Below are 20,710 nucleotides of genomic sequence, written 5' to 3'. Positions count from 1 at the left end.
CTAGACAACTCTCTTCTTCATGAATCTGCTCATTCTAATTCCTCCAACTCATCCTTCTAAGTACCATTTCAGATACCACTTTGTTCATGGAATATTTTTCCTGATTACCTAAATTGGATGTTAGAAAGGAACAATCTTCGTGAAAATATTTTGATAAGAGGTTTATATTGTGTTTGCAGGAAGAATGGCAACAAAAATTTTGCTAAATTATTCTACAATATAAATAAATAAAAATACCAGGAATGCAAGGAGAAAACAGAAATTAGAGAAGTGATGAGAATAGAGAGGAGAAATACCTGAAGAATTTTTAAGGAAAAGATTAATGTTTAATATTAAGGGGTGTGTGTGTGTGTGTGTGTGTGTGTGTGTACATGTGTGCTATAAAAGCCTTGTGTGAATGATTCTATTTTTGTGTGGAAATGAAGAAGAGGCCCATTGTTTGGGATCTTAGTAGATTTTATGATCCAGTTCTTACATTAGAAGCCTAAGGTAAAAAATGACTCCTCTTACCTATCTCCTTTCTGTCCTTCTCAGGCAGTGGGTTAGCATATGGCTGAGGTTTTGCCAATCAGAAAATTTCAAAATATTTCTTGGGACTCTGAAACTTAAGCAAATAACTCAGAACACGGTGATAGTATAAAAGCCCTTCTTCAGTGGTGGTGGTGGTGCTCCAGGCTATTCTTGGATGAGCCTCATTATGCTTCCTGTTTCCTGGTCCTCCAGAGTATCCTTCTGAGTGTATTTTCCAAGTTGGTTCCACTTGCTTTGCTCAATTCTGTGAGCATCAGATATCCATCTAATAAGCTTCCTTTTTCTATTATATGATCACATAAATTCCCTGAGGAATGACTACAGGTCCTAAGGTAGGCAGAATAATGGCTCCCTAAAGAGGTCCACACCCTAATCTCTAGGATCTATGCACATTTTACTTTATAAGGCAAAAGGGCATTAAGGTTGCAGTTGGAATTAAAATTGCTAATCAGCTGATGTTAAACTACAGGGATTATCCTGGATTATCTGAATGGGCTCTGTGTAATAAGGGTCACTAAATGTAGAAAAGGGAAGTGGACACATAGATGGGGTCACATGGTATGAAAACGTCTAGACCCACCACTGTTTGCTTTGAAGATGAATGAAGGGGGCCATGAACTGAGGAATGAAGAAGCCCTCTAGAAGCTGGAAAAGGTAAGGTGTCTCCCCTAGAACCTCCAGAAAGGAACACAGCCCTGCCAACATCTTGATTTTAACCCACTAGGAATTATGTCAGACTTCTGATATACGGAACTTTAAGATAATAAACTTGTACTGTTGAAGTAACTAAGTGGTGTGATAATCAATTATGGAAGCAATAGAAAAATAATATAGGTCCTAAGTAATACATTGTTGGGGAGGAGGTGATGTTGAGCTGAGACTATGTAGCTTTAAAGGAGGTGGGAAATACCAGCTGACCTTTGTTATGCTTGTCTTCCTTTGCTTTGCAGCCCTTTCTCCACACCCCATGAGAACAACTACCTGAAAACTTAATGACAAAAATGTTTTCTTCATTTCATACCACCTCCAATGACTAACTCCATGTGTTATACATGTTAGGTGTTAATGTTTATTTAATTAAATGTGTTGAATTACAGTGCAATATACGAATGTTAATTAAGGCAATAAAGGAGACAAATAAAATAAATGTCATCCTTTTTTGATAGACAGAGGGGTATATGTATTCCCTCCTCATCCTATATGAAAATTTCTGGATTATTACCAGCATAAGTAGAGAGATTGATGGACAACAGCTTTTTACATAGTTACAAGCACCAGGATGAGGAGGGAGCCATCTTCTTCCACCAACTGAACACAGAGCTCCTTGCTGAAAAGTGTGCAGCAACTGATAGTGGAAAAGAGTGGAGAAGACTGGAGCCCCTCAGCCCAATCCTGCTTTCAAAACTGAAACCCTTTGTCTTTGATGATAGGTAATCTTGTCTCCTTTCAGCCCCCGTCCTTGACTTCAATCTCCATTCATTTTCAACTTAACATCTCACTATTTCAGCAGTTGCCGTTTACTAATAAATATGCAGCACTGCTCTAGGACTTAAAAAAATAAATTTTCAGACCTGAAAATTTTCAGTATTATGTTTGAAAAGGCCAATACCCATTTCTTCGCCCTTTGCTGATGATATAGACCATCAGTTCTTTGCAAAGGAGATAAATCATGTTATAAGACGCTGATTAATGCTCTGTTTTTCTGCCTTCTTGGCTCTGGGATGTCTGACATTCAGTCACCTGATCTAAAGTTAATAAATAAATTCAAACTTCTCTAGTTTGCCTTTAAAATATATTCTTGTTATGGTAAAAGCAAAGGCAGGTGTTAAGGCAGTCTTTTTTTTTTTTCTTTTATAACAAGACAAAACACCTACTAAAACCTCTCGTTTTTATTTCTAGGTTTGCAATTTACTCAGTACAGTTGACCTTTAAACATATATGCGATATACACAGACAGGATATCAAATAAAACAAAAGATTTCTTGGTTTTAATGTATGGCATTTAAATACTCCTTTATTGCACTATTTATAAAACTGTTTTATAGAACAGTAAAAAGTATTGGGCTGTTTAAAAATGTTAATCCTATAATTAATAGTCAGAGGCATACGCTTTCCCCCAGCACAAGGTACTGATATTCTAAATCTGTCACTCTGAACTTTACAGTAGGAGACAGCCATCTGCCTGCATGCAGCCATCTAAAACAAAGCAAGAATATATGCTCTATGTTTCCCCTGGTGAGATGCAGGATCATTATGATAAAAGTAGGCAACAAGGTTTAACTAATATGAATTAAGATAGCATGTGTTGAGAAAAAAAAACTCATTAAATCAAACTGATTCTATAAAAGTCAATGTTATTAGGTGATTGGATAGGGATGATTTGATAAAATAGAGCTCATTACGTACTGTCAAGTAGAAAGGAAATATGTGTGTGGGTGACCTGTTACTGAGTCTCATAGCCCTAAAAACCTTCTCTGTGTTACTGAATCTAGTAAGGTCTAGATTCAGTAAGGTCTCAATTTTAATTAAGGTCTATACCTAATTTACACCTCCATTTCACTATGAAAAATCAAAGTTGTTATGATAAAATACTTTAGTATTCTCTCACAAGTTAAGGATATTAACTGGAAGTAAAAAAGCAAGGTTGTGAAGAAAAATCAACTTCCAACATATCTTTACATATAGATGCCTGTGCAATTATATGTTTTTTTCAGAGAATCGTATTCCTTCATCATTGATATCTAGATTTTTCTGAAATTCAAATCTTGTTCATCTACTTTCTATATTTCAGTTTTACTGAAATCATTATGGAAATAGATATATGATTCTTTTCAGGTCACCTAATGTACTTTTCAGTTTAATGTTAGGTTGATCACAATAATAATACTCTCCAGTAAAAATTTAGATCAACATTAACATCTTTGGTTTTCTGACTTTCAAAATTTCATTTTTTAAAGAAAATGCTCTTTTCTTCCTGAAATAAAAATGCTTCTTACACAGATTAAAGAGTGAGAAAATTCAGAAATTCCATGCCATGCCATCATGTTAAATATGATTTTCTAACTAGTGTAGCAATAGAGCATGGTGGTTAAATGTGAAGTCTGGAGTCAGCCAAGATTGCTTCCAATTCTACCTCTACCACATACAAGTTGTGTGACCTTCAGCAAGTAATTTAATAGAGTCTAGGCCTTAGATTTCTCATTTGTAAATGGGGGTAATTTGCAGTGCCCACTTCAGCTGGGTTATTCTGAGGGTTAAGGGAAATTAGATGCACGAAGCACTCAGTGCAGTGTCTGGTAAATCAGAACTCTTCACAGTGATATTATGTAAATTTCATTCCTGAAGCTGAATTTCATATATTTTAGATGTTGAATGTACTCAATAAAGGACTCATTTAAGAAATTATTCTCATAGCAATTACCTTTAAATTCTAGGCATTTTAATACTGAGAATAGATAGATAGATAGATGATGGATAGATAGATAGAGATGGATTAATTGATTGATTTGGAGACTGTTTATCCAAATCAAGATTTTTACCAGGTAGGTGAAACACTGAAACTGGCACACAATACTGTTTATTGAAATCTACACTTAGGAATTGTGGCATCTGGCCAATCTAGATAATGCTATAAAAAGTCTCATCATGGTACTAGATTCCTGAACCATGGGTCTTAGGTGCCAGTTATCATCTGTCAATCTGGATTGTAAGATGCATACCCGTATGAATTATATTTAGAGCATTAGATTGAAAACACAAACCTGCGCTTGGCTTTCTTTATGACTGAAAGAAGAAAGGTACTTAATTCACAGGGATAAATGATTAAAAATAAATATAATTTTTACAGTTGGAGCATAGTACACCACATTCTAAAAATTACACTGAAATATTTCCCAAAAAAGGAGGCAAGAACAACAAAATCACAGATAATATTATAATAATGGATAATCTAAAAACAGTTCTATTGAATGAATTTTGTTTAGAGTATCACAAACCTCAGATATTACCGACTTAAAGTTTCTTAAAAAAAATCTCTAATTGGTAATAATTAGTCACAGCTTCTGATTATTTTGCACTTAGAAATAAATATTCTATAGTGGATTACCTAATTTTTATAATGCATGTCATCCAATTATTAGTCTTTAAAATACTGTAAATTCAACAGGAAAAAATGTAGAAGGTAGAAAGTGATTAATAATGCTGAAAAAAAATAAAATATCCTCAACAACAAATATAGAATAGATATTCCCAATTCTTTTCCTGAGGTCAGTCTCCTACATTCTGCCACCGAAAACACTAAATACAACTAAACTTCAGTCAAGCCTTGGGTTTAACTCCAAATAAACCTGGATTTCTCTCTTTCTGGAGGAAAGTATAGGTCTGTGCATCATTGTTAAAGCTACTCAGTAAGGAGTTAAAGGAGGGAGAACTGGGGATTCAGTGGGAGAGGTAAGGATTATGGCTGGAGGGTCATTTGTAGTCTAACATGTGTGACTGACCAGGAGATATAACCAATAACTAAGGACTCCTCATTTTGTAACATCAATTTCACTATCATTAGTAAATTTGGATTTAAAAAAAAAAACATTAAAAATCAAAGTATAGTTCAAGAAAGGTAAGAAAGGTATTTTTCTAAAACTCTACCTAACATGAAATTAAAAAAGGAAAAAGCCCTTTCAGAGTTTTAAATGGCTAAGTGTGGATCTAAAACAGCTTTACAATCCAAATTATGTCCCTAGAACTCTACTTACAGAATGTAATATAAATGATCTCACACTGTAGCGGAAGTCAAGTCTCATATTTTGCAGACTTAGGAAACATTCACTAAAAAATCAATAGTGATGTGTCCTCAAAAGCATTTTACAGTTAAAAAATAGACTTTAAGGACACATAATATTTATATAATGAGCATTAAAATAGACGAAGTTTACATTTCCATGCCTTTTACTATATTTACTTGCTTATTTGGCTGAAGATTAACACACAGCACTCATACAAGGTCATTTGGCAAGAAGAGCTGAATAATGTATTATGTGTTCCTATGAGTTTGCTTCCAGAGGTCCTACATTTTGCTATTTAAAAAAGGAAATATTTAACACAATCATGGATAAATAATGCAATTCTTTGCCACCTGGATCATTATCCAATAGTAATCCACATCCTCACTTACCTAATTTAGAACCAGTGATTAATTTTATATAGAAAACAATGTCACTTTTCAGCTCTTAGTGTAGGGACATGCATCATGACCCAATGCCTTTGTAATCTGCCCAGGGCGTTTCTGGCTCTAATTGCCCAACACTGCTTTAATTAACTGAGACTCGTAGGAGGCCATTAGATGTTGACAATAGGGAAATTTTCTTTTGATTCATAAATAGCTCCATTAATACTAAAACAATATTCCTAAACATCAAAAAATAATGTACTCTTCTTACCAAAATAATTTAAATATGGGTATCTGTTTATAAAATATAAAAAATAATGATTTGATTAACAACTAAGCAATAAAAATAGTATAAAGTAGAACTTAATTGTTTCTATGGTGACAAAGGATGGACTACACCATAATTTTAGAAGAAACCATATAAATAACACTACCTTTCAACTTTAACTCTTATTTTGTGTGACAATTAAAAATATAATCTGAATAACAATCCTAATGGAGAAAAAAAATCTTAGGTTTGCTTCTACAATACTGAACCAAAAGTGTTCTATTAGAATTCATTTTTAAATAAAATTATACAGATGTTTCTTGTTTGTGCTAGTATCTGTCAATGTGTACAATAAGGTTGCAATTCCCTTGTACCCTCTGGAGAAATTTTTAAAAATTAATGAAGATTGATTACCTTGTTCACAGAAACGGCCAGTAAAATGTAGTGGACAGTCACAGCGGAATGAGAACATACCACTGGAGAGGAAGACAGGATGGCAAGTGCCTCCATTGTGACACACATCCTCCTGGCACATGGATGGCGCTACAAGAAGGGAGCTGAGGGAAGTCCATAGGGAGCCAACCCCTTCTGTTACACCAGAAGGAGCAACAGAGGACACTGTAGACAGATTAGAATCCTGGGATCTAGGTTATAAAAAGATCAGAAAACACAATGTAAGTAAAAGTACATGAACTTAAACAGAAATAACAGAAACTGATTTAAAATAAGACGAAATAAAAACAATAGCATGCATGGTTTAACTGAGGATAAAGAGAATAGTCATGTTTGTTTTCCAGCTGTGGGATTTATAAATGTTGAAAATGCCTGAGTGACAGAATGTGACCCTAGGTGGATCACAGAGCTGTAGTCAATCTATATAGTTTTGAGAAGCTTAGTTAATTTCTTCTAAGTAGTAAAAAAACCTGGATGTATCAACCCCAAAAAGCCTAAGAGTCAGTTCTCTTATGTAAAATAATTTGATTTTGGCTACACATAGTTCTACTTTGGCTATTTTAACCCTCATGAACTGAAGATCAAGAAATTAGGCCATGTTACATTTTAATGGTAAAACTGCTTGAAACTGAATTATTTCTAGGTTGATTACTAGAAATATGTATTCTTCAAAATGACTTGCATTCATTTCTACAAGTTACCCAAGAGGTACCTTATGAATGCCTGCAAGTAATTCCCTATTTTCACAAATTTTACTACCAGCTTAATTTTTTTTCTTGTCTAATAATGATACAACAACAACAAAAAATCCCTTTGAATTAAGATGAAGTTCCTTGCTTTTACATTCAAAGCCTCTTGATAATGAATTTCTTCTTTGCTTTCCAGCCTATTTTATTGTGATCCCTAATAAGTACCTTAACTTCTCTCCTACCCAATTAAATTAGTATTCCTTAAAAACTCTGAACTTACTGAATTTTGGTAGTTTGAACTATTTTCTTTGCATTTTTGCTCCTTTCTTCTTATCTAAATTTCACCTAAAGTGCCAAGTCAAGATCTATATTATTTCCTCCATGTAGCCTTCTTTGTTGCTCCTGGTTCACTGACAAGAAATTAATATTTCTTTTATCTCTAAAATTCCATATGTTATTGTACCACTGCTAGAATATTTCCACTGGCTTGGAATATATTTTTTATTTTACATAGATCTACTTCAGCCAGGCTGAACACTGGTCATTGTTTTCTATCTTTCCTCCAGAAACAAATTCCTCATTTTGGGAGAATTCCTTATTCATAGTAAACATTCTATAAATATTTGTTGAATTAATGTCTTCAGAGTACTCCTGAGTATTACATACTGTTTGGAAGCAGTGCTTTTGGAATTTTCATTTAACACAATCATCAAGAGAATTATCCTTTTAATGTAAAAAAATCTTGCTATGATACAAATAATTGACAACTTAACTATCTGAGTAAATGTTTAATTTGTACATTGTCATAAAGAAAAAGCCTTGGCAGAAGAGGTCAGTTCGACGATAACCTCTGACTGATATTTAGAGACTTAGTTATTCTGCATCTCCTGTATACACCCATGTCAACTCACTGGGATAAAAAGAAGCTGAAGAAAGGGAGACCATTTATGAAAACATTTTACCAAAGTAATATTAATGTGCAGGTCAGTTCTTTTGTTTTACAATCCTTTTGCAACCTCAAATTCTTATTTATGGCGTTTAACACAGGTTGTAGCCATATGGTTATATTTATGATTAAGCTGACTGTCTTCTCTCTCCTTGAATGCAGTCTCCATGAAGAATGGATGGATGGATCATCTCTGCTCTTTACTTCATTTTATCCCCGACAACAATGCTTATCCCCAAGTAGGCTCTCCAAGAAACATTTTATAAATTAATTTGAATAATTTTTGTACATATGCAATGGACCACAGTACTAACAAGAATAATAGCAAGTGAAAATAATTTTATCTTTGGGGTCAATTTCAGAACTCCATTACACAGCTCTTTAGTTTTATAAATAATATAAATTCTAACATTTTTGATGCAATCTTATAATCAATTTTCTCGGATTTCATTCTATTAGATTAACATAGTTCTTTCCATTTGAACTCATAATATAAGTTTGTCCCTTTAAAGTAACTTCCATCAAGTGCTGCTAATTAAAATTCATGGGATTTTTTACTTGGTATTCTATATTCTAATTTAATTTTTAGTTTTATTGTTTCTTAATGATTTCATCATTTTGTCTGTCTCTTGCTATGGACTTCATGAACTGCAGTCAATCATCTCTTTCAGGAATAAATTAGACTGAATTAAATGTCACTACTTCTTTCTCCCACAGTAGCTGCTAAGGGAGCCTATGTCTCACCTGAAAAAGTCAGTATGTTGGACCTTTCAGCTGCTAACTGATTATACAGAAATGATTACTATTAATTGATCCATCAATTAAAACATCAGGGTCATACATCAAATTTTGAAAACAGCATCAATATGATATATTCTGTTATTAAGATCAAATTTTGTATCTGATATATTACTATTAATAGTCCTTGACTTCCAGTATTTTTCTTTTCTTAAATTATAAATTATGTCATGACTCACCTATTTTAATGACTTTTTTTTAAAGGTTATTTACTTATTTGAGAGAGAGAGAGAGGGAGAGTGAGCACACAAGCAGCAGGGAGGGGCAGAAGGAGAAGCAGACTCCCCACTGAGCAGGGAGCCCGATGCGGGACTCCATCCCAGGACCCCGGGATCATGACCTGAGCCAAAGGCAGATGCTTAACCAACTGAGCCACCCAGATGCCCCATTATTTACCTATTTTAGAATTAAAATAACTGTTATTCAATTTTTTATATATTTAAAAAGAAACAAAAAATTCTTTGGATAACATTTTAACTTATTTTTACATAAAAGGTTAAAAATATCAAGTAAACATGGACATTTATTAAACCCAATTAGATGATGGTCATATTGATATAATTAGCAATGTAAAAAAAGGAGCATTAAAGTTGTAATTATTTTCATTCTAAAAATTATGAATGCATGAGACCTTAGAAATAAATCAAGATTCAGTGTTTTCAAAATTGTTTTTTAAATTAACAATACTGTAAAACTTCATTGCCTTTCTTATTTAAATACTAGTTTACTATCTAAAATAGTAAGTGTAAAGAATCTGCTTGACTGTCTTTCGGGTATCTTTGTGATGAACCAGTCACTGCTATAACAAGTAGTCACCTCTAATGACCTTTTTCTGAATGAATTAATGATTGAATGATATGTTAATTTTACTCAAAATCAAGCGTGACCCTTAGAGAAAGGCACCTTGATATGACAGTGATTGCAAATCATGTTGTGGGAGCTCTAGGTAGAACAAGAAAGGAGGACACACTACCTGTTGTCTCATTCCTGCCATTCTCCCGTTTCCAGAAAGTTCTACAGAATCATTTGCATGGCAGTCAACAAGTAGTTCACATTGCTGTAGCCTGAGGGATTTTGCTTGTCAGCTGACTTTATCACTGCTCAGCAGACATTTGTCTGGTTTCCACTTCTTAGAAATAATGGACTCACTCAAAAAGGTGAACCCTGGAAGCCCTGCTTTTTAAGCAGAAAAACATAACTTTTAAATTAGGATGAAGTATTAAAGGAAAGAAACTCAGCTGGAGGAATCTTGAGTTTGTACATACTCCATTCTACTTATCTTTTATCTACTTATCTTTTCACCTACTAGAATATACTAATTGACTCTTTACTTTTTCACCTAAAAATAACTCTTAGCAGGCTGCCCTATCAGTAGGTACAGTTCTTCATTTTCCTTTTAAAAGTTGCAAAGTGTTGTATTGTTTGGTTATACATCATTGATCCTACCAGTTTGGAATTAATATATTTAAGCTGTTTCAAGTTTTTCCCTATTATCTGAGTCATACATTCCTTTTCATAGCTATATTGAGATATACCCATTTAATGTGCAAGATCCAATAAATTTTAGTAGATCCAGAGTGGTGCAACCATCACCATAATCTAATTTTATATTTTCTCTTCCCTAAAAGAAACTATATCTATTAACAGTCACTCCCCACCACCTACCCTCAGCCTACATTTTGTATCTATACATTTGCCTGTTTTGGACACTTTATATAAATGGAATCATAATATGTGATCTTTCGTGACTGGCTTTTCCACTTACCATAATGTTTTCAGGGTACACTCATGCTTTTGTATATAACAAAACTTTATTGCTTTTTATCACTGATATGGATATACCACATCCTGTTTGTTACTTGATAGACATTTGAGCAGTTTTTAATTTTGGTCTATTTGAATAATGCAGCTATGAACATTCACGTTCAAGCTTTTGTCTGGATGTATGTTTTCAATTTTCTTGGATATATACCTAGGAACAGAATTGCTGAGTCATATATTTTATGTTTAAATTCTAAGCAACAGCTAAGCTATTTTCCAAAGAGGCTGTACCATTTTACAATCCTGCTAGTAAAATATTAGAGTTCCAATTTCTCCACATCCTTGTTGCATCATACATTCCTACAATTGTTCTATATATTTAAATTTTTTGTGGATTTTGACAAATTTCCCTTAAAATATTGCTATAGTTCATGTAATGGCAACTTACAACACATTTATGCCAATAGTTTTATTATTGAATTTTAAATCTTTAACATCTTTAACAGTTACATAAAAACTATCAACTTACGGTTATTTCAATTTACTTTTTTTTTTTTTTTAAGATTTTATTTATTTGTCAGAGAGAAAGAGAGAGAAAGAGCATGAGCAGGGGGAGTGGCAGAGGGAGAGGGAGAAGCAGGCTCCCCACTGAGCAAGGAGCCTGATGATGTGGGACTTGATCCCAGGATCCTGGGATCATGACCTGAGCTGAAAGCAGACACTTAACCAACTGAGCCACCCAGGAGTTCCTCAATTTACATTTCTTTATTCATAAGTATGGTAAGCAGAATGACGGTCCCCTTAAATATATCCACATTCTAATCACTAACGTATGAATGTGTATGTTATAAGGTTGAAGATGGAATTAGTTTGCTAATCGGCTGTTTTATTTTTATTTTTAAAGATTTATTTATTTATTTATTTATTTGAGAGAGAAAGAGAGGCGGGGAGGGGCAGAGGGAGGGAGGCAGAGTCTCAAGCAGATTCTGCGCTAAGTGTGGCCCACACAGGGCATGATATCTCATGACCCTGAAATCACGACTGGAGCTGAAACAAAGAGTCAGTGCTTAACCAACTGCACCACCTAGGTGCCTCTAATTGGCTCGTTTTAACAGAGATATTATCCTAGATATCCTAGATACATCCACGTGGGCCCAATGTAATCACAAGTTGTCCTTAAAAGTGTAAGTTGGTGGCTTAGAAGAAGAGTCAGTGTCAAAAGAATGCGATGTGAAAAAGACTCAACTGACTATTGTTGGTTTTAAAGATGAAAGAGGGTCACTAGCCAAGGGGTGGAGAGCCTCTAAAAGCTGAATTCTTTGCTTGAGCCTCCAGAAAAAATGCAGTCCTACCAATACCTTGATTTTAGCCCAGTGATACTCATACCAAAATTTCCGACCTCCGCAACTGTAAGAAAATGTATTGTTTTAAGCCACTCAGTTTGTCATGATTTGTTACAAACTCTTTTCACAGTGTTATTTTCCATTTATCTTTGCAAGTGTGAACTATCTGTTCATGTCCTTTGACATTTTATTAGTTGTATAGATGTTTTTCTGGATATTTAAGTTCTTTGTATATTGAAGAAACTGGCTTTTTGTTATATATGTAGCAAGTATTTTTCACAATTTTTTTTTTAAAGATTTTATTTATTTATTTGACAGAGAGAGGCACAGCGAGAGAGGGAACACAAGCAGGGGGAGTGGGAGAGGGAGAAGCAGGCTTCCCGCGGAGCAGGAGACCAATGTGGGGCTCGATCCCAGGACCCCGGGATCATGACCTGAGCCGAAGGCAGATGCTTAATGACTGAGCCACCCAGGAGCCCCTCACAATTTTATGTTTTGAATTTATTTTAGCATATTATGCCACAAAGAAAGTTGTATTTAACACAAAAATGATTAATCCTTTCTTTTATAGTTATTAGGGTTGTGTGATTATTTACATGCTTAAAATATATTCCTCATTTGTAGATTTTATTAAAACTTCACATGTTCAAAAGACTGCCTGCTATGTAAAGACACAAAATTGTACTATTTCTGTGGAGTTTCTCAGTGGTCAGGCCTTCAGTTCCCATGCAGGGTAACTGACAGCACCTAGTCATGTTTTAGTGGTGGTGGCTAACAGGAATAAACCCAGAGAAGAATTTAATTTCTCCTTTAACTCTCAAAATCATGAGAACATCATCATATCAAACAGAGCTTTAAATATTTGAAAAATGGCTTCAGATCTTAATTTAAGAGGCATCTGAGTGGCTCAGTTGGCTAAACATCTGACTCTTGATTTTGGCTCAGGTCATGATCTCAGGATTGTGAGATCGAGTCCCATGTTGGGCTCTGCAACTGGGCGTAGCGTCTGCTTAAGATTCCCTCTCTTCCCCACCCTCTCACTCCCTCTTAAAAAATAAAAAAATTTATTTAAATTGTCAGCATTGTCTACTAGCTCTAAAATTCATATCGTCGGGGCACCTGGGTGGCTCAGTCGTTAAGTGTCTGCCTTTGGCTCAGGTCATGATCCCAGGATCCTGGGATCGAGCCCCGCATCGGGATTCCTGCTCGGCGGGAAGACTGCTTCTCCCTCTCCCACTCCCCCTGCTTGTGTTCCTGCTCTTGCTATCTCTCTCTCTGTCAAATAAATAAAATCTTTAAAAAAATAAAATTCATGTTGTCTTTAGTTTGATCTAATAATTTCAAAAATAATTAATCATAGTTAATTCTTCCTGAGAGCAAAACACAGAAAAATGTTTGCTATTTAAAATGTATTTAACATAATTATATCAAAAGAAGAAATATATAAAATTACTGTTAGTACATGTAAAATTCTCTTTTACCATTCAAGATAAAAATTAAATATCAAAACAACAAATTATACATGGAAGAATCAATCTGAAAACATTAATCTCAAGGTTTACTCTTCTTTTTTTAGTATAACATTATTCAATAAAATAAGAATACTATCCTAATAACAAATGCAATAATATTTAACATTTTAAAACACAAGTAAATTAATTCACTATTAACATAATAGGGGGATTTTAAAAGATCATGTTTTCACATTGTCCAAATTTTTCTCACTAAAGGAATACATTTCTCATTCTCACAATTTTGTATTTTTTAACTATTACATATTCATAGATAAGGTTCTTTAGATCATAGCATTCTCACATAATGGATGTTCACAACATTGCTGTGTGTTAGAAAAGACTTCTACTCCAGGGCATTACAAGCCACTGTTTCTCAGTATACAGGGTGGGTAATTTTGAAGAGCTATACTCTCATTGATAGATTGTGATTCTCCTTTCCCATTTCAGCCCTACTGGGGGTTGTTCCTGATCACAGAGAACATGCAAGCTGTCCTGATCTTGACTCTAGAGCCCAATGCTGGATGGGAATTAAATTAATGCTTTATGCCAATATGCCAAATCAGGAACTATCAGAAACCCTGGATTTCTTTCCTTTTCTTCCTTTCCATATCTGAAATTCTAAACCTCCCACCCTTTTTAAAAACTAGTAAAATATCTTTTCTGTGTTCTGTCAGTTCTACTATGTTCATATTTTCTTTTCAGCATCTCTGACTTTAGTTCCTGTTTTTCTTTAATCCATCCTTCCCACCATTGTTGTTCGTATATTACTCCCATGCCAAAAATTATTCCAACTGAAAATATACCTTCTTCTGTGATTTGGTTCTATCTTATTTTCCCATTTTATCTGCCTTCACTGCCTTAATATATGTCCAATATATGTTCTAACCACATCTTAGTGTAATTTTTTCAATATTTCATGCTTCATGCCTTTCATAAGCTAGGTTTCCCTAAAGTGCACTTTTACCTTAAAATATCCCTTTCTTTCTGTAAGAACAAAAGAACTTCCTTTAAGTTCCAAAGTTACTGTCTCTAAATTTCTTTTGGGCTTCCCCTAGACACATTAATTGTATCAATAGTATATGTATATCTAACTAAAGAAATAATACAAATAACTCTAATGCTATAGAAGTACACAAAGTGAGAGGACTTATTCATATCCTCCTCCAACCCAATACCACTCCATTCACAAGAGGCAATCACTCTACTTTCCATTTTGTACAAATATATACCTAGATTATATGGACATATAATTTAATTTTCTTTTTTTTATCAGTTTTTGAACAAGTGAAATTGAATTAGAAAGGATAATGCTAGCTCCTGTAATACACTTTGAAATCTCAGTAGCTTAGCAACATAGAAGCTTACTTCTTGTTCATATAAAGTTCAATCAGCATAGGTGGAAGGAAAAATTGTTTCCTGTAGTCATTCATTGACATTCAGAGTCTCAGGAGACATAGTCTTCACCATTCTCACGATGTGGTTTCTAAGGTTGCCTTGTATGTCATATGCAAATATCTAAATAACTAACCAGGTAAGAGAGGGGGAAAAGATGGAGCATGGAAAATCTTATTCCATTCCATTCCACTGGCCAAAACTTAGTCATATGGCCAAAAAGGGTGGGAAGTACTCTAGCTATATGCCAGGAAGGTAGGAAAATTAGTTTGGTGAATCCAGCCAGGCTCTGCCATGGAAATCATGCTATAAATATTGTTATTTAATAAAACTAAAATAAAAAAGAATTTCTATGCTTTTCCCCTCACAAAATATCTTGGGGATATTTTATCATCATTAAATATAAATAAGGCTCAGAAATTTTAATGAGAAGTTCTTAGTGTAAATGTATCACAAAGTATTTAATCATTGACATATTGATATAAATTTATTCATATTTTTTAATATAATTTTTCAAATTATACATATGACAGCAAATTCATTGTATAAATATCTTGTGCACATCTATGAATATATCTGAAGAATAAATACCTAGAAGTAAAACTTGTTGGGTGAAGTAAGTATGCCAAATTTGTATTTTAATATACAGTCCATAAAAGCCTGTACAAAAGTAAGCTCCCCAGATTGTTTTTGGTTACTAATTTCCCTAATCCCTCACCAAAATTAAATATCATATTCATTTAGTTGGTTATGTATCTTATGAATAAGCATTATAAAAATTATAACCTCACTGTTGTTTCTGATTTGAATTGTGATTTTTAAATATATCATTTGTCATTTACATTTTATCTATTTTAAATCTCTAGAATATATACTTTTCTCACCTTTTCAATTGGGTTATTTGTTTTTATTTCAATTTATAGGAGATAATTATATATGACAGATATTACTCTATTTTATGTCTTTTCAAATAAGATTTCCTGGTCTTTCCAAGCATTTTGTATGTTTTCCATTTTCCCTCTTCTTTATTCCTATTGAAAATTAATTTGCTACATGCAATTATCCTTCTAATATAGGAAACTTGTCTTTCTTCTCTGGATACCTTTAAAAAGTTCATCATCAGGGGTTTTTCTCATTATTTTGGCATTTTAATTATTTAAAACTTTTTCTCTATGTTAGCCTATATTTTATGTCTGTCTTGTAGTTGGAATGTTTTTTTCAGGTGCTATATTACCCAAAATGGAAGTCATCATTTTTTTCTTTAATCTTCCAGGAACTTCTCAAAATGCATGCCTATTAAAAGAACACTTTTTTCAACACTAATATATATAAATGTAGCATGTGAATGTGGTGTGTGTGTGTGTGTATCTTTACGTTTTTGTAGTTTTCCATATATTCTAGATGGGAGTAGACATAGATATGGGTGTACAGCTTGCAATTTTTAGAAAATGCTTAATATTATTTTGTATATTTGTACCATTGAACACTTGTTATTCTATGATTTTCTCTTTTTAGGACTTAAAACCTTAAAGCAACTTTATTTATTTATTTACTTAGGTAATTAGTACTTCAATAATTCTGATATATAGAAATTGCTAAAGATGTATTTTTCAGCTTTACAAATTTTCTAATCCATAGATATATTCCGAGGTGTGGCATAAAAAGAAACAATCATTTTAAAATATAAAATCTAAAGGATCCTTACAGAACTTGAACTCTATATTATGCATTCTTAGAGAAAACTACAAATTCACAATTTAATCCTTACACTATTTAGATTTTTGAGAGCAAATCAAATTTAAAATGACATACTTATAAAAACAGTATTTTTGAAATTTTTGGCTACATTTACATTTAGAAATCATTGAAGTTTGAGTATCTTTCCACTGTGGAGAATAAGAAATATACAAACATGGAGCATTTTTAGTAAGTGTTTTATGTCAAATGGAAACATTTATTATAATAATTACATGTCATTTATGGAGAAATACTACTCTGGAATACTTCCAAATTAGCATAAATCTTACAGGAAAGAAGAATATTCTAAAATATCAGCCAGGATTAAAAATGTATGATTACTTATTACCTGGAAAGTGCATCCAAATCAGAGACAGACAAGTTAACTATCAAGGTGTCATGATTAAAATCACATACTTAACTCCAGCCATAAGAACTTGTGCACTGGCAAAAACAAAGGCAAATCTGTTTTCCGGTCTTACAAGGAGAGAGGAACTTTCTCATGTTCATATGAGCCCCAGAGTATTTCATAGAAATAACTCCTTCAAGGAATCTAGATCTATCTAGACATTACCAGCCAGGATTTGAAAAACAAAGATGGTTCAAGAGAGAAGACATATCAATCAATCAGAATTCATTGCATATCACTCATTCATTTATTTATTCAACCTAAAAGGACTTATGGAGGGGCACCTGGGTGGCTCAGCTGGTTAAGCATCTGACTCTTGATTTGGGTTCAGGTCTTGATCTCAGGGTCATGAGTTTAAGCCCTGCGTCAGGCTCTGCGCAGGTGTGTGGAGCCTGCTTAAGATTCTCTCTCTCCGGGGCGCCTGGGTGGCTCAGTCGTTAAGCGTCTGCCTTCGGCTCAGGTCATGATCCCAGGGTCCTGGGATCGAGCCCCGCATCGGGCTCCCTGCTCCGCGGGAAGCCTGCTTCTCCCTCTCTCACTCCCCCTGCTGGTGTTCCCTCTCTCGCTGTGTCTCTCTCTGTCAAATAAATAAATAAAATCTTTAAAAAAAAAAAAAAAAAAAAAAAAAAAAGATTCTCTCTCTCTTCTCCCTCTGCCCCTCCTCCCCTGCTCATGCTCTATCTCTCAAAAAAGTAAAAATTAAAATAAAAAAATTAAAAATAGAAGGACTTATGGAGTTCTCTCTATGCACCAGAAACTCACTAATCAAGACAATATGCTGAGCAGAAGCACCTAGGCTCTCCTATTTATAAGCTTTCCATCTTGTGGGGTTGAGAAAAAAAAAAATTAGGCAATTGCAAGACTGCATAATGCATTGAGTGCTAACTGTAAACCTAGCACTGCTCTAAATGTTTCAAATGTGCTAACATAATTTAATTTATATATTAATACAAAAACATGACTATTTTTATTTTCCTAAATTTACAGGTGAGAAAACAGAAGTATAAACTTATTGTCATAAGGCAAATATATGGTGGAAATGGATTTGAACCCATATAGTTTGAACCTTGAACTAAAACTTTTCAAAATTCTCACATTCCTGGCAGGGGACTAGAAGGGATATACTGATGACAGTTGTAGACAGATGCTATGGTACAAGAGTAGAGCAAAAACTATCAGAAAAGCTTCTTCAAGAGGTTTATGGCTGAGTCTTTTTTTTTTTTTAATATTTTATTTATTTATTTGACAGAGAGAGAGATATCGAGAGAGGGAACACAAGCAGGGGCAGAGGGAGAGGGAGAAGCAGGCTTCCTGCTGAGCAGGGAGCCCGACATGGGGCTTGATCCCAGAACCCTGGGATCATGACCTGAGCCGAAGGCAGACGCTTAACGACTGAGCCACCCAGGCGCCCCTATGGCTGATTCTTAAAAGACCAGAAGAAGCCGGCTAGAGAAGGGTGGGCAAAGAAGTGTGTGGTGTGGGGAAGGACACTCAGAACCCTGTCAAAGGATGTTGAATGTCCAAAGACTCAAAAGAAAGAGACAACATGTGAGGGGAACTGGAAATGGTTTGGCATGAAGAAGGTTACAGTGTGTGTGTGCGTGTGTGTGTGTGTGCGTGCACACGTGTGCACGTGTGTGTGTGTGTGCGCGCACCTCCAGGTGAGTCGGGAGACAGGCAGGGGCTGCATCATGCAGAGATTTGTTGACTACATTTAAAGGCAATGTGAAGCCATGTAAGTAAATGTAAGTTTTTAATACGATTTCCCAACTGCCTTTGTGATAACTAGTCTCTCCCATCTCCCAATGACTTCCCCTGTGTGCCACTTGGATAAGATCCCCATGGCACTTACCAAAATCCTGTTCCATTTGGTTTGAACTGACAAACCTGGCTTTGGCCCAGGAACCCCAAAGAACTCCCCCTACAGACCCTAATAAAGGCATTTGCTCTAGGTCCTCTCTCTCTCTCTCTCTCTTCCCAAACTCTGCCTTGACCTCTTGTATGGCTCAAGGCATGCTGTGTACTTCCTCCACTACCTGTGAATAATAAACTCCTCTATTTCAATTCCATTATGGTCTTTTGTTGAACCACAGCTCACCATCTAACATGGCTCTACTTAACAAATGTTAATTTAACAAAGTCACATTTGATTTCCAAAAGGAGTTTGTGATTCATTTCACATATGAGGTGTGCTTTAGTCAGGGGCTATCAGAAAACAGATGCAAACTCAGAAAGAGTAACAAGTGAGTTTAATGACGAGACTATTTTCAAGTTGGAAAAGCTTGAGAGAATCAACAAGTGATGGAAACGTGTCCCAAGAACAGAATCTGTTACTCACTGAACCTGAATGGGCAAGCAAATCAAGTACTTTCTGCATTGTGGACAAAGACATGGGTATAGAAGAAGGACCACCTGATAAGAGCCGTGGTCCTGGGGAAAGGAATGCAGCCGCCGCAAATTTATATCTAGCTGACAGAGAATAGAGAATAAATAATGTGATCTCTTCCTCTTTCTACTCCTTCAATGTCTTGCCTTCTCTTTGGCCAAACACAGCTGAAAGTCAGAGGCCAAAGGGATGTGGGTACTTGCAGCCCATAGATGTCAGCCTCCCAGGGTACCAAGAAGGGTGGAAAAAGATGGACAGTAGATCCGGAAGTGAAGCAGAAAATAGATAGTTCAGGGAGAAAGGTAAAAAAGGATAGGTGAATCTCAGATTTTGGAGCCACGTAGGAGGTCAAGGCAGGGTTTAGGCAAAGAGAGAGAGAGAAAAAGTGAGACAGACAGGACTTAGAGCAAATGCCTTCACTCTCACTGAGTGAACAATACCATTTGGTGATATGGAAGATATAAATTTCATGCTGGGGACAAATTATCTCAATCTTGACCTAATGGGAAGATATCTTACTTAAATTCCTAGTAGTACCTACCTCCTTTTTCCAGAACTGATTTTTTTTTTTTTTACTTAAAAAACAATTCTTTGGCAATTTGGGAGAAGAAATGAGCACATAAACTTGTATCACCACTTTGCATGAGAATTCAGTAAAATACATCTTTTACAAATAAATAGTAATCCATTTTATTACATTCTTGCTCAGTTGGGTCACGAAATCACAACCCTTGATATCTTCATTCACGAGGGGACAGCTAGCAGAATTGCAGGCAATACAATCAAGGGGATCTAATCATTTCTCCAAAGAGAAAACCATATGGTTATTACAAATGGCTATTACATAAGGGGAATGTTTTAAGAGGTTTATTTTAACATACTAGGCCTAATACAAAAGAGCCACAAATAGCTCAAGCAATGATAGAAAAAATGTTCATTTCAAAATTAAAAAGGCTAAAGAAAAATATTAGACACAATAATTTTACTTTCAAAACATGATAGCTTACATTAAAAGGTAGTCATTGGTTTCTCACTAATGTGAAGAACCTGATAAATTAGTTGGGAATCTTAAAGTAGGCACACAAAAAATTAAACTCAAATCCAAATGTAAATCATTACTTAAAATTCTATTGTACTACAGAGAACAAGCTCAGGCACTCAGGACCCTATATCATTTTCCATCTAAGTTCTAAGGAAGATGCAAATATAGTTCTATCTTTCATTAATTTTAAAAATGTTTGCTGTTCTATTTTTTTCTTTACATAAACCTTGGAATAGAAAAGAATGTCATTTGCATAGACCAATCTTTTTAAAAATAC

The 20,710-nt window shown here is 34.6% G+C and overlaps 1 protein-coding gene across 2 annotated transcripts in view; it reads right to left on the bottom strand.

The window, feature by feature from the left end:
• EYS (EGF-like photoreceptor maintenance factor) overlaps positions 1-20,710 on the bottom strand; it is a 1,566,128-nt gene that overhangs the window by 438,578 nt on the left and 1,106,840 nt on the right. For both annotated transcript variants that reach the window (XM_078055169.1, XM_078055170.1), the window contains exon 29: positions 6,378-6,607. In XM_078055169.1, the coding sequence (XP_077911295.1) occupies positions 6,378-6,607 (230 nt within the window). The remainder of the gene's footprint in view (positions 1-6,377; positions 6,608-20,710) is intronic.

Source organism: Halichoerus grypus, chromosome 9 (assembly GCF_964656455.1).
Source record: "Halichoerus grypus chromosome 9, mHalGry1.hap1.1, whole genome shotgun sequence".
In the NCBI taxonomy this organism is placed as follows: domain Eukaryota; kingdom Metazoa; phylum Chordata; class Mammalia; order Carnivora; family Phocidae; genus Halichoerus; species Halichoerus grypus.
This window is presented reverse-complemented; position numbering and strand designations above follow the sequence as displayed.